The 15,407-nt window shown below is 35.7% G+C and overlaps 1 protein-coding gene across 2 annotated transcripts in view; it reads left to right on the top strand.

The window, feature by feature from the left end:
* The window catches only part of LOC145296078 (uncharacterized), an 86,879-nt gene that overhangs the window by 35,195 nt on the left and 36,277 nt on the right, over positions 1 to 15,407 (top strand). Inside the window, exons 2-3 of one of the 2 annotated variants that reach the window (XM_080142214.1) lie at positions 4,717 to 4,883; positions 14,809 to 14,965. In XM_080142214.1, the coding sequence (XP_079998340.1) occupies positions 4,717 to 4,883; positions 14,809 to 14,965 (324 nt within the window). The remainder of the gene's footprint in view (positions 1 to 4,716; positions 4,884 to 14,808; positions 14,966 to 15,407) is intronic. The other variant, XM_080142215.1, reaches the window with a different exon arrangement.

Below are 15,407 nucleotides of genomic sequence, written 5' to 3'. Positions count from 1 at the left end.
CGTCCAAAATTTTCCTCCCTCTGAAAAAAAAAAAAAAAAAAAGAAAGAAAAAGCTGTACGATCTACATATCTATGGTGGAAATAAAATATTTTTCACTAAAAATCATGTAAATTGATCAAATAGTTTTATCTTTACAAAGAAAATCATTTTTAAACAAATTTGAGTTTTTTTCAATGCACCCAAGATCTACTTTCTATTCTCCTTATTTTGTTTTTCATTTTTTTCTTTATACTAAAATGATTCACCACTTATCAAGGCCAGCCGCCACACAAGGATAAAGATTAATGAGATGGAATGAAGTTTGTATATCTTGGAATCTATTGACATTGGCTTTGAAGATGACCAAGTCGTAATCTGCAGAAAAGTAATCATGCGGAAATGTGTTCCACAGTGAGGGGTAGCTCTTATGTAGAAACTCTGTTCATGGAATATATCTATCAAAAATAGCATATATATATATATATATATATATATATATATATATATATATATGTGAATAAAAAGGAAAAACCTAAAAGAGTAAAAACAAAATTAAATCAACGTTTCGTCCCCATTCCAAGGGACATCATCAGGATTTCTAGGCGAGGATGTACAGGAAGACGATCATATCACATGCGAAAGAGAAGTTTAGTTCTCTTTCTGTTCTGGAGAGAAAAAAATTTCATGATGAAAAGAGAATTTATATCAAGTGTGTGGAGGGGGGTCGGGTTATATACATATATGCATTTTTTTTTTTTTTTTTTTTTATCATCATCAACCAGGATCTAAGTTAATGTTTTGTTCATTTATTATTATATTAGCTATGATTGGGGCTACATTATAACATCCTTTTCTTTGTTTGATGGTGTTAATGTTTGAAATTAAAGCAGATTCAATAAGTCTCCGTTTTGCTCTATCTGGGATGGATTTTAAGATTTTTGCACGTCCAAAGCCGAAAGAGTGGCCATGTTCGACACAGTGGGAAAAGAGTGCATTTAAGGGATTGGCATTTCTTATGTCCCTTTTATGTTCGCTTAGTCTGATTTCCAAATTTCGCTGTGTCTCACCTATGTATGATTTTTTGCGGTCATTACATGGGATGGCGTAAATACCGGCATTGTTTGTATGCCTAGATTATTAAGAGTATTGCAAATTCATATCTCGAAAATGAAATCACACATATCACCGAATCACTAAAACATTTACAATACCCAACTCACCTTATCTCTAAAACAAAGAAAAAAACCATCAAAATATACTCGAACATAGACAAACAAAAACAGAACACACCAGATACACCACTACTAAATAGACATCTTCTTATACCTACCCACACTAACAACGACACAATTTGCAATACTCTTAATAATCTAGGCATACAAACAGTACAAACCACTTCCTTAACTATAAAGCGAACTTTAAAAACTAGCAAGCATTCCGCTGAAATCTCCACATCCAAAGCCGGTATTTACTCCATCCCATGTAATGACTGCAAAAAATCATACATAGGTGAGACACAGCGAAATTTGGAAATCAGACTAAGCGAACATAAAAGGGACATAAGAAATGCCAATCCCTTAAATGCACTCTTTCCCCACTGTGTCGAACATGGCCACTCTTTCGGCTTTGGACGTGCAAAAATCTTAAAATCCATCCCAGATAGAGCAAAACGGAGACTTATTGAATCTGCTTTAATTTCAAACATTAACACCATCAAACAAAGAAAAGGATTTTATAATGTAGCCCCAATCATAGGTAATATAATAATAAATGAACAAAACATTAATTTAGATCCTGGTTGATAAAAAAAAAAAAAAATGCATACATGTATATAACCCGACCCCTCTCCACACACTTGATATAAATTCTCTTTTCATCATGAAATTTTTTTCTCTCCAGAACAGAAAGAGAACTAAACTTCTCCTCTTTCGCATGTGATATGATCGTCTTCCTGTACATCCTCGCCTAGAAATCCTGATGATGTCCCTTGAAATGGGGACGAAACGTTGATTTAATTTTGTTTTTACTCTTTTAGGTTTTTCCTTTTTATTCACATAACGTCTAAAGCATCATTTATATCTTGCTTTATTTTATTTATATATATATATATATATATGAGAACAATAGGAATGGGAAATGAAGTCACAAAAACTATATATTGGTAAATATAGATTGGTTCATTTATTCAATAAGGGAATACAAACAATTAGTTGAGGGATAGAAGGGACTCTTTATGCCAAGGCATTTCGAAGCCTAATGCTTCTCATCAGAAGAGTAGAGAAGATGCTAGATAACATAGTGGGGACGCGACGTCTAGCGTGGGATCCATTAGGAACAAAAGAAATCAATTACATATATATACACACACACACACACACACACACTGAGTACAACCCATGGATACGGTGGCCCTAGGACACTTTTTTTTCTTTTTTTCTTTTTTTTTTTTCAGGTTACGATATGGAATATGTTTTTCTGGACCCTGGTTATGGTATTTGCCCTGCCTTACGGTGTTATTTATAATGTTATTTGGTTATATATATGTGTATTATATATTGTACTGTAATTTATTACTAATTTTTAAGGCTGTATTGTTATACGAATGACCCGGTCTAAGCCGGGTTGACATGCTAGTATATAGTATAGTAGTGTATAGGTGTATATACATATATGTATGTTCATGAATTAAAATGTGGCACGCGTCTGCGGATGAAATGTCAGAAACTAAACGGGAAGTGTTTCAATATTTCTCACAAATTATTATTATTTTGAAAAATGTAACAGAAAGGAATCTGGTTATGTGGATGTTTTGAAAAGATTGACAGGAAAAAGTGATAGAAGGAAAAAGATGGCAGTTGGAGATTTGATTGTCAACCGAGTGGACGCCACAATAATTCTCTCTGTTGCTCCCCCACTCTCTCTCTCTACCTACCATAAGCAAGAACAACAGGAGAAATAAAAAACGGACTGTTGCTTACACCAATGGTTGTTGTGTTTTGAATTCTTAAAAAGGGTTTATAATATAACAGTATCTTAGGGTGCTACTGTGTGTATATATATATATATATATATATAGTACAAAATAGACTTTGTGGCTTAGTGGGGGATGCCCTTTTCTCTACCCTGAAACCTCTCTCCCACAGAAGAGACGTTGCGATCCTATCCTTGTTTTATCATTATTTCCATGGCAGGTACTCGTCTGAACTCCAATCTCTGGTTCCCCCTCGCCAATCTTTCACGAAAAACACCCGTCTAGCTGAATCCACTGTGAAAAATTTCCCCCACTCTTTATCTGTGCCTAAATCAAAATGTGGATTCCATGAACAAAGCTTCTTTCTTAGAACTGCACGCCTGTGGAACTCTGTTCCGTCTGCCTGCTTCCCACCTGACTACAACTTGGATGTGTTCAAGTCCAACGTTAACAAATTCTTAATGAACCGCCCCCTTAAGTAAACACTTCATCAAATCTCCACACTAACGTAATGTACTTGCAATAACCCTTATCCCTGAGTGGCTTCCGGGCCTTGATAAGTGGTGACCACTGTGTAAAATATATATATATATATATATATATATATATATATGGAAAACGGGAAAGAAAACCTGTGGCCTGTTTTAGAAAACTCTCAAAGTTTCATCCCTATTTGGGGGGGGGGGACTTGCTCATGAGAATGATAAGGATGATTGAGGAAAGTAAAATATACCAAAGATGAGAGAAGAATCCTCTGAAAAATGAGATATTTATCCATTTTATGTACAGGGAAAGCGATTAAAAATGTAAGTTGGGAAGGTGTATGTAAAACATAAGTAAAAAAATTATTAATATGCGTTGGGAAATGCGTTCAAGACGAGATGGATCAGGTTTCAAATCTATGTACCATTGGGGAAAGCGATTAAAAATGAATTTTCTTTCCCTTTTTTCCATAATGTTATAATATCATACCTACTTTTATTTTTATATATTGGTGTTGGTCAGCACTGAGTCTATTCGGGGTTTAACTGGCTTCCTCCAAAGGAAGAAGTTTCATGGGAGTATGAAATTCACAAGCTGTCTCCAGTCGCATGTATATCCTCATTAGGGGAGATGACGACGTCCTCCTACATATAGCACCTGAAATTCCCAAATTGGTCACTGATTTTAGTAATAACCATAATAATAATAACAATAACCATAATAATAATGATAACCATAATAATAATAACCATAATAATAATGATAACCATAATAATAATGATAACCATAATAATAATAATATCCATAATAATAATAATAACCATAATAATAATAACCATAATAATAATAACCATAATAATAATAATAATAATAACCATAATAATAATCATAATAATAATAATAATAATAACCATAATAATAATAATAACCATAATAATAATAATAACCATAATAATAATAATAATAACCATAATAATAATAACCAACTTAACTTTAGTGATCTGACGGAAACCGGTGGGTCAACTTGATTATGCCATATCATATATCATTATATACGGCATAATCACGTTGGCACACCAGTTCCTGTCAGATCACCGAAGTTAAGCAACATTGAGTCTGGTCAGTACTTAAATAGGTGACCAATTCAAGAATTCCAAGTGCTGTATGTGCTCTCCGCTTATTCTCTGTTTTAAACGTTAACATGAAATTTTGTCTTTGTTATTCTACAAATGTGCGTGAAAAATATAATTTCTTTCTGTTTTCTTTTTCTCTCATCTTCCAGCAGTTGCTTTGAGTTCGTTCCTTGTAGCCGAGTCCGCTGAGAACCAGACGTGTGAAATTGCCAAATCCTTTGCCCAATCCTCTCCCCAAAATCAAAATATACATTTACACTGTGATGCTGACAAGTCCTGTGCTGGTTTTCACTGCCGTGGGGTTTATCTCCAAAATGTAAGTAGGGATGTACCGATTATCAAATTGGCCGATTACCGATTAATCGGTCAATTAATAGGTTTTTCTAATGCCAATTTATCAGCAAATTTTGTTATTATAAATGATACTAATATTAATTATATTGTAAACGAAGACAAGTTTTGCTTGCCAGGGAAAATTTATCAGCAAATTTTGTTATTATAAATGATACTAATATTAATTATATTGTAAACGAAGACAAGTTTTGCTTGCCAGTGAAAATTTATGAAAGACACATGCATTGTCTACACCATATTATCAAATAACAGGCATGGCATGTTGTCGTCATGTAGACTTTTACAACTGCACTGCATTTGAGGCAAATTGATGTAAGCATACGGAAAATTTGAGTTCTTTCTTTTCCTATCGAATTAACATTATTATTTTTTTTACTTTAAATCATTTGTCAAAGAAAATTATTTCTTCATCTTTCAGTTTTTCATATTGAGGGATTGTACAGTAAATTGAGATGGTGTGAACCAAAAACAAAGCATTCTTTTTCACTCATATTTTTGCTCCTCATTTTCAGGCTCTTGCTACCATTACATATAGATTTTTATTTTTCTGGTCTAGATAATCATAAAATGGAAAGGAAACAAAAAAAAAAAAACTGGCAGTGTCAAACTGTCCTCTTGTTGATACAATTCACCAAAGTCTTTTTTCCTTTCTTTCCTCTACTTGCAAAAAATCCTTGTGTATTTGATATCATCTTCCACCGTTCGTTCTCGTTCTAAGCAAAAAACTCAACTCTCATGCTTCTGAATTATGTTTGTCTTTTCTTTTCTACATTTTCTGCTGGCATTTTACAGACTAAGCGAACATGAGGCCGTTTGCGAGAGATGATTTCTATTACAATAATGTATATTTTATTGAGATAAATTACTAATTAGATATCAGATATATATAATTTCAATATATAAAAAATGAATTAAATATTAACAACCCTCAACCATTCTGGCAACCAGTTTTTGCTGGAAGTATTTTGACGTCAATCCCAAGACTAAGAATACAGTTGCTTGCAAGTTATGTTAATCTATTACGTCAAAGGGCAGCAAATCAGTAAAAACTTTTACTACGATTAATGTGTTAAACCATCTTAGAAATGTTCATTCAAAAGAAGCAAAAGTTGCAGATAAAAAGTAGAAGCACAATGAATATTCAGGGACAGAAATTCCAGGAACAAGTGGCAGCAACTACAAGCATCCAGCGAAACACCAAACTACTATAGATTCCTTATTGGCCAAAAAGAAAGTTTGGAATACTAATGGTCAGAGGTCACAAGAGATCTATTATTTGAGAAGAGAAATGATTGCTGTTGATATTCAACCATATTCTGTAACATCTGACATTAGATTTAATAGGCTTATTGCAAAACTTTGTTCAAATTACAGCATTCCATCTAAAAAGTAATTCACTGTAAAATAATTTTTTATCTATCTTCTATATATATAAAAGCCAAACGTCTGTGTGTATGTATGTATGTTTGTTTGTAATGCTAAAACTTTTGAAAGACGGAACCAAACTTGACAAATTTGGTATCATATCGAAGCCCCATCACCCGGATGACAAATATCGAAATTTCACGTCAAACGGACCACTAGAAGTTGGTCAACTGATCAGTTATCTTCGAGGGGGGCCCCAAAAAAACCTGTCATTATCTATATATATAAAAGACAAATGTTTGTTTGTAACGCTAAAACTTGAGATGAAAGATTCCTCTCCCCTAAGAATAAAACCTATGTTCAATATCTGCTTTTGTTTTTTCATTGTTTATACAATCCCGAGCAACGCCGGGTAGCCCTGCTAGTATATATATAAAAGCGAAAATGTATGTATGTATGTATGTGTGTTCGCTTTTTCTGTATGTCAACAAAAGGCTTTTTTCAGAGAAGCGGTCGCTCGCTTCACAAGTTTGTAAAACTTTTTATATCGCATATAAATCGTAATATCTCACAGTTAACGAAGCTCGCTTGTCTATTTAATTTGCTCGATTTCGGGAAGATAAATATTCAACATTTGTCGCTCGCTGCATGTGGGTTAGTCTTTTTCCTATAACATCTTGGGGGGAAAAAAAAGCGTTCAGCAGTAAATGAAGGTACTATCCCGCAGTCAAACTTGACCTCATTAACTCATTAAAACGGGCACCTGCTAAATCCAAGTAATTAAATAAATTCAAACGTGTTTCCATTAGCATGTCGCGGTGGGGCAATTGTTAACGTCGCACGTTTTTTGTTTTTTTTTTCACACTTTAATTTACAACTTTGCCTCAAGGGTTCGGGTTCAGGTTCGGGTTCGATCCTCATACTTACTTTTTCTTTTTTAACCCCCTCCCCCGAGTTTCCACACACACCTCCAAACACCCGGGCAACGCCGGGTACCCCTCGCTAGTATATTTATAAAAGTAAAACAAAAATTCAACTGCTTTTTGCTGAAATTAGTAGCATTTTATGAACATTTGCAACAACAAATAATGCTCCCTTTCTAAGTTTGACAGATCATTGGCTTTCAAATGACTTCGAACAGTGCAGAGCCGTGCTTAGAGTTGTTCCATTCCCTGGTACATAAACAGGTGCACGAATAAGTGAAGAATTGCACAATGTTCTGGATGAGTATAAAATCTTCAAAGTTTTCTTATTCTTGCGGGATTCAGAAACAAATATGATTGCTGGCGTTAGGGAATGTGATCTAGAATAACTATCATACATTGTAACTCAGTCTGTGAAAACAACCATTACATCATTTAACAGAAATACAGTTTCTCACTTTAATCGTTCTCCATTAGCAATTAGCAAATTAACTGAAATACAGGATCGGCTTAATTCGGAAAAACAAACTCAAGATGTGACTACATGGTAGAATTCAACATATTATATGCTAAAATAAATTAAGAACAATGAAAAGCTCTTGTAATATGAGCTGTTGATAAGATTCCTACCTTAACAATTTACTCATGGGGACTTGTTTGAAAAAAATATCCATTTCATGAGTCCATTTGAAGAAATCACCAAAGAAGCAAGTCACAGAACATCGACCATATCAATGATACCTACAAATTTAGCTGTGAGATTATTTTTATCAAAAGCTATCCAATCTAATTCTAGTATTTCTGATTTTAGTGGAATCCTTCTTGCCATTGCTGAACAAGTCAGGTTATCAATGGAAACAAGATTTTCATCCTATCTAAAATGATAAAAACTTGTGTGTGTCTACTTTACTAGATTCAAGATTCAAAGGAGTGACATGGAAAAACACTAAGAATTGGATTCTACGTCTTCTACTGATGATAATGAAGCAGAATCAGCAGAATACATGTTGTAGGGTAAGGAAACTTGGTTGTGCAGATCAAGCTTTACTCTACTTAAACCCAAGGTACAGCCTGCAATACAAAAGAACATAACGCTCCTGAGACATATTGTAAAGACAGTGACACATGAACAATGTACATATACAACAATAAATAAATAGTGAGGTAAAGTAAGTAATGAAAGCGAGACACCCATATGTCTGCACCGATGCTGAGCTTGTTTCCAGCCAGTCTCCAAAACATAAACAAATATGAAAACGCTCGCTAGCGAAGTATGAAAATGTCACAGTAACAACAAAGTTAACCTACAAAACCAATATAACATTCTTCCCTCCTAGAAAGAAAATGATAGCACTGTAGGTATGCGCTGACACAGCAGACCTTAGACAAACTAGAACAGAATTAATAATATACACAAACGCATGTACACATCACCCTTCCTCTCAGCCAAAGACATCTATACGCCTGATTTAGTCTCAGCCATAGTGTATAGGAGGTTTTGAGATACAAGTAGATTTCCTTGTTTCACATGGAATGTCATTTCTTCAAGCTTTGTGGGGGGTCAAGAAGATCAAAGTAAAACTGTATCTCTTCCAAATCCGTTTCGTGAATTAGCTTCAAATAAGCCTACAGTAACAAATCAAAACTTATAGCAGGTAGAAGCCAAGTTACACCTGGAAACTGCAACTACAACAAAAATACAAGAATCACAATCCAAACTCCAAAGGAGTTAATGCCTTATGATTAAGTGCACAAAAAAAACTTGACCATTAGATTGCCTTACAACTACTCGCAAGAGGTGATGATCTATTTCAGTGGTGGAAGAAGGAGAAATAGGTTTATCAGCAGAACAAAGGTATAAGAAGTTGTTCACCAAGGCACACAAAAGAAAGCTAAAATAGGATTGTTAATCAAGGTGTGGCAGACAAAAGACCAGACATATTTAGAGCACACATGGTGGTATCACAATAGAATCATGCCATAATGTAACAATAAGCTTTACCTATTGTCTGGCTTTGGCACTCATTCTTTGTCTATTAAACAGGAACAGAGGTACTATCACAACAACACTTCAAAGACATCTAGTTCTTGCAACTTGGATGATTTCCCTCACTTTCTAACGGTGCCTAAATCTAAACGCAGATTCCATGAATAAAGTTTATTTCCCAGAGCTCCCAGCCTGTGGAACACTGTTCCATTGGCCTGCTTCCTGGTTAAATACAACATGGTAGCCTTCGAATCCAATGTAAACAAGTTCTTGTTGAGTTGTCCCCAAGAATATTCAAATTTTACCTAATTTTCACCATTAACGATTACTACACTGCCACCTTACATTCGGTTGCTACACGAGGGAGAGAGAGCGCCAGAAAAAAATGTATATATATATATTGTTACGTATTGGAATATGCTGGGAACGGCAAGAGACCAATGGGCACAACAATAGAAAAAAAAATAAGACAAAAAAATGACGAAAAGAGATGAATGGGAAGGGATGGAATATCTTATCTCAAGACACCGGTAAAATATATACAGGACAGCAGGACTCATGAAATAACAAGACAAATGCAAAATGAAATTTTATAAATTTTATTTAAGGACTAACATTAGCTAAAGGATAGGGATAAGAAAATAAAATAAAATAAAAACATAGAGAATAAAATAGCAAAAACAAATGAAGGACCTTTTGGGAAGGGAATTCTGTTCTCTTATGTAATTAATGGAGTCGAGTAGAAAACATCATCCATGTTTTATAAAGCAAAGGAAATGTCCATTATATCAAGTTCAATGTTGAGCGTGGACGGATGAAGGAGAAGATAGCAAAACGGTAGCTTACTGTTCGCCGCTATGCGCGTTTGGTATATTGTCTTGTTTTGTTCGTTTCTCATTTCGGACGTAATTCTTCTTTCGTGTTGCTATCGCATAAGTATCATCCACAGAAAATTCTCTAGTTTCCTTCGTTTCATGAGCACCACGCAGCATGTGTCTAGCTCCGTCGCTGGTTGGACCCCAAAAGAGGAAGAGGGCTCCAAAAGATCTGTTTCCTGCTCCTCTACCCAGGTGTGTTTACTGCGATGTCAGCCAAGGTGAATTGTCGTCATAGTTATTTATAGTTGGGGCTGACCGACCATTTTTGTTCATGTCTACTCCTTCTCTGTCTCTCTCTCTGTACTTCCCTACTCTCTCTTCTCTCTGTATATCTCGTTATTCCCTCACTTTCAAACTTCCTCGCCGACAAGTTGAAAAAAACAAAACAGGCGTAAAATAAAAAATACGGATGATGCGTGCTCGACTTTTAAATATTCTATAAAAACTTTAAACTTTCCCTTTAATTATATAACAATCACCCTTTTTTTAACCAAGTAAGATCTGTGACTTACTTGTGGTTTCATTAAATACTTTTACTTGTAAAATTCGATCCCGCATTTTGCTAATTCCTGCCCTCTAATGAGAAGGAGAGTATTTCTTTGAAACTCCGCGGATTAAGGACTATCCACTTATCTTGTGCTTCCTTTTTAAAATTAAATATGTTTTTAACTCTTTTTCAAGATGTTTTTTAACATGTTTTATTAATCATTTGTTCATATATATATATATATATATATATATATGCAGTGATAATGGTTGAAATCGCCCTAAACTCTAGAGCCAAAACTGAAGAGCCAGTGCTCAAAACAACGAGATATTATAAAAAGGCTGACTGGAAAGCCATCAGAGATCTTATCAGAGATGCTCCATGGGGAAATATTTTTTCTCTTCCTGCTGAACAGTGTGCAAACGAGACCACTGAATGGTTCAAAACTGCAATTGAAGCGCATGTTCCCATGCGGAACTTTTATAGCAAGCCCCACTCTCCCCAATGGTTTACGTCGACTTGCACAACTACCATTGCTCAAAGGCAGCATGCATACCGCAGATTTAACCGACATAAGTCCAGTTCAAACAGACAGAAGTACATAGAAACTAGAAGTAACGTTAAGAAAGAAATAGCGACAGCTAAGAGAGAATTTATGGAAACCACTAAAAAAGGCATCGAAGCACAAAACCTAGGAAATCGTGACTTCTGGAAAATCTATAACAGTGTAGTAAATAATGGGCAATCAACAATTCCCTCACTAACGAACAATCATGAGCTTGTTTGCTCAGCAACCGAAAAGGCTAACATGTTTGCCAGTCAATTTGCCTCAAACTTCCAACCACCCCCTACCTGAATTTCCTATGCGGACAGACGCCACGCTAGATGATCTACAAATCACCCCTGCTCAAGTACATGCTATCATAAAAAACCTTGACACTTCAAAAGCATGTGGACCCGATCTCATCCCAGCTGTGCTATTAAAAAAGTGCTCAGCTGAAGTAGCTCCAGTTCTCTCTAAACTCTACAACAAATGCCTTGATGAATCTTGCTTTCCGGGCTGTTGGAAAACTGCTTCTGTGGTACCAGTATTCAAGAATTCTGGCGAAAGAACTGACCCATCAAATTATCGCCCCATTAGCCTCCTCTCACTTTTTGCCAAAATATTTGAGACCTTAATTAACCATGCTCTAGTCCGTCACCTTACAGATGCTAAGCTTCTGACTGACAAACAATATGGATTTAGACAAGCCCGTTCCACAGCAGACATCCTAACTGTAATCTCTGAACGTATATACCATTCACTGGACAAAGCGGGGGAGGGCAGAGCGGTAGCTCTAGATATAGCTAAGGCTTTTGACAGGGTATGGCATGAGGGTTTCCTCAGGAAGATTAGATCATACGGTATCACTGGTAGAATACTTAACATAATTAAATCCTTCTTAGATAAGAGAAATCCAGGTTGTCCTCGACGGTCGTACATCTAAACAATATGATATAAATGCGGGAGTGCCCCAGGTGTCTATCCTTGGACCTTTACTGTTCCTGATATTCATAAATGACCTCCCCGACAAAATTTCTTCTGAGATGGGTATATATGCTGATGACACCACACTCTATAACAGACACGACAGGAAAACAAATGAACACATATCTAAAGAAATGGCAGAAACACTAGAGGATGACCTCCAATCTGTAGTAGAATGGGGACAAAAATGGATGGTCACGTTCAATGCCACCAAGACTAAACTAGTGTCATTCAATAATTACAAGAAACCTTTTCTACCACCTATAGCAATGACCAATGACTCTTTATCTGAGAGTACGTCTTTCAAGCTCCTTGGCCTAACGTTCACAGGAAACATGAGTTGGAACAATTACATCGAGGGCATTGCCAGGAAGGTGGGCTCTCTCTACCGTGCTAGAAAACTACTAACACCTGAAAGTATCCTGTACCTCTATAAGGCAACCATTCACCCATGTATGGAGTATTGCTGTCATATTTGGGCTGGTGCATCGGCTACTAGTCTCTCGCTCCTTGACAAGGTTCAAAAGAGAGTCGCTAATCTGATAAGCCCTGAACTGGCATCTAAGCTTCAGCCTCTGTCCCATCAACGAAACGTTGCATCCCTCTGCCTGTTCTACATTTATTATAATGGTGAATGCGCTGATGAACTACAAGCACTTGTGCCTCCACGACATGAACACCCTCGACACTCGACAAGCTGCAAAATCCCACCCCCACACTGTAGAGAACTCTAGATGTAAAAGATCTTTCTACTCTGGTAGTTTCTTCCCCAGAACCGCTAGACTTTGGAATTCCATTCCAGGTCCCTGCTTCCCTAACTGTACTGACGTGCAGAAGTTCAAGTGCAACGTGAACCAACATCTTGCTGCGCAAATCCCTACATAGTACCCCAATAGTTGTTGCCCCTGTTAGTAGCCCCCTACACCAAAGTGGCAATGTGCCTTGTATGGGGTGAAAATGTAATAAAAAAAACATATATATATATATATATATATATATATATATATATATATATATGTTTTCATAAATCATGGCACGGTCCTTAACAAATTCGTCCACGCAATTTCGAACACCACCGCTGAATCGACACGTCACACCACGAACAAATCCCGTTGACTCCACACACACGTTCCCAAGCAGGACCGAACAATCTTGCCGAATCGACATGCCACAATATGAAAATGCAATAATGCGAGACACGTTATAAAAACCATGCATTGTAAAACCCACATATCACTTATCAGATCGTTCTTTTCGTAGCCGTTGGGTGAAACTAAATTGTCACTTTGGGGTAAGATGGGTGTAGTTCATTAGTAAACTTGATTTGTAATTGAAAGGTCCCGGGTTCGCTTTTCACTGCAGGTAGGCCCGACTCATATGCTAGTGTGCTTCCTCGGCACATATTCATTAACTCATCCTCGAGTGGCCTTCGGGCCTTGATAAGTGGTGATTATCCTGTTGGGAAATAAATCAATTTTGTGAAAGTTTTTGTTTTTATGGAAATCGTTCGAGACAAGACATGAACTGTGAACTGATGGAGATTTTTAGATGTAGGGCCGACTAAATTACAGATACATTTCTGTAATTATTTTACAGTGAAGTACTTGTTGTAGTTTTAACAAACTTCACATTATCACAACAGCCGCTTACCTTTGATCTGTTGCTGACAATGCTGTTTTGGATGTTACTTTTCACTGCCTTCGTTCAGGATTGAACTCAGCACCTTTGGGTAACTGTAAACTAGTGACATATGGCCGAGTGGTCCTAGACGTTGTATCAAAGTTTACAGTTACCCAAAGGTGCTGAGTTCAATCCTGAACGAAGGCAGTGAAAAGTAACATTCAAAACAGAGAATCAGCAACTATGTCCCAGAGCCTAGCTGGAGTCCGAACACGGTACCCCCGTAATAATAATAAAGGGTTGGGCTTGAGACTCCTAACAAACGGTTTCCCAGTTCTAAATTAGTGCTAAAAATTTGTCAGAGCACATTCCATAAAAGTACTTGTAAAACAGGTACAGGGATGCAACATTGTGGTGATGGGACAGGGGTTGGAGCTTGGTTGATAGTGTGGGACCTATTAGATTGGAAACTCTTCTTTTTGGATCCTGTCTAAAAAGGAAAAACTAGTGGTAGATGTAACAGCCCAGATGTAAAAGAATATTCGATGCATGGGCGAATGTTGGCTTTGTAGAGATATAGGATACTGACAGGTGTGGGTTCTTTTTTAGACTGGTAGAGAGAGCCTACCTTCTTTGCAGCTGCCTTGGCAATGTCTTCAATTTATTTGTTCCAATTCATGTTGTCTGCGAATGTTAAACCAAGGAGTTTGAATGATAAGTAGTTAATGAATAGATCACACTGACCATTGAATCTGTTAACCTTCAAAATTCCAGAAAATCCTCAAAATATTTATTTTCATAGAATTACAATCAAAGATCTAAAATCCATTAAAAAAAACAAAAAACAGTATTACACACATAAAACGCAAGAACATATTTTTTGTTAGCTTATTTTAATTTTTTTCTATTTTCACTCCCTCAAAATGCCGCCCCTGGTATGTGCACCCCCTCCTCTTGATACGCCACTGTGTAAACATTTAAAATGTTAGAACTATTCTACAGGCTAATTTTGTTGTTTTCATCTTTTGTGATTGAAATGAATTTTATTTTCAAAATGTGGAATGTCACGTTTGATTTTTTCTTTCCTTTTTTCTTACAGAATCTCCAATTGAACATAAAACAAGGTGATTGGGTCTGTTTTGGAGCAATAATTAACCACTGTGATACTCCATTGTCGATGGACATCTACTATCAACATGAAAATAAACACACTTACCAAAAGCGTCTTTATCATAACACAAGCATGCAAATACCTGGTAAATATCTTTTTTCCTTTTTTTTTTTTTTTTAACATTTGCATAATCAGTTATTTTTTTTTTTTTAACATTTGCATTTGCATAATCAGTTATTTATTTATTTTTTTAACATTTGCATTTGCGTAATCAGTTATTTTTTTTTTTAACATTTGCATTTGCATAATCAGTTATTTATTTATTTTTTTAACATTTGCATAATCAGTTATTTTTTTTTTTTAACATTTGCATTTGCATAATCAGTTTTTTTTTTTTTTAACATTTGCATTTGCATAATCAGTTATTCTTTTTTTTTTTACATTTGCATTTGCGTAATCAGTTATTTTTTTTTTTAACATTTGCATTTGCATAATCAGTTATTTATTTATTTTTTTAACATTTGCATTTGCAGAATCAGTTATTTTTTTTTTTTAACATTTGCATTTGCGTAATCAGTTATTTTTTT

This window comes from Euprymna scolopes, chromosome 16 (assembly GCF_053919585.1).
Source record: "Euprymna scolopes isolate OS-2025 chromosome 16, ASM5391958v1, whole genome shotgun sequence".
Classification (NCBI taxonomy): Eukaryota; Metazoa; Mollusca; class Cephalopoda; order Sepiida; family Sepiolidae; genus Euprymna; species Euprymna scolopes.
The sequence above is the reverse complement of the archived record's forward strand: the minus strand, read 5'-3'. Positions and strand labels throughout refer to the sequence as shown.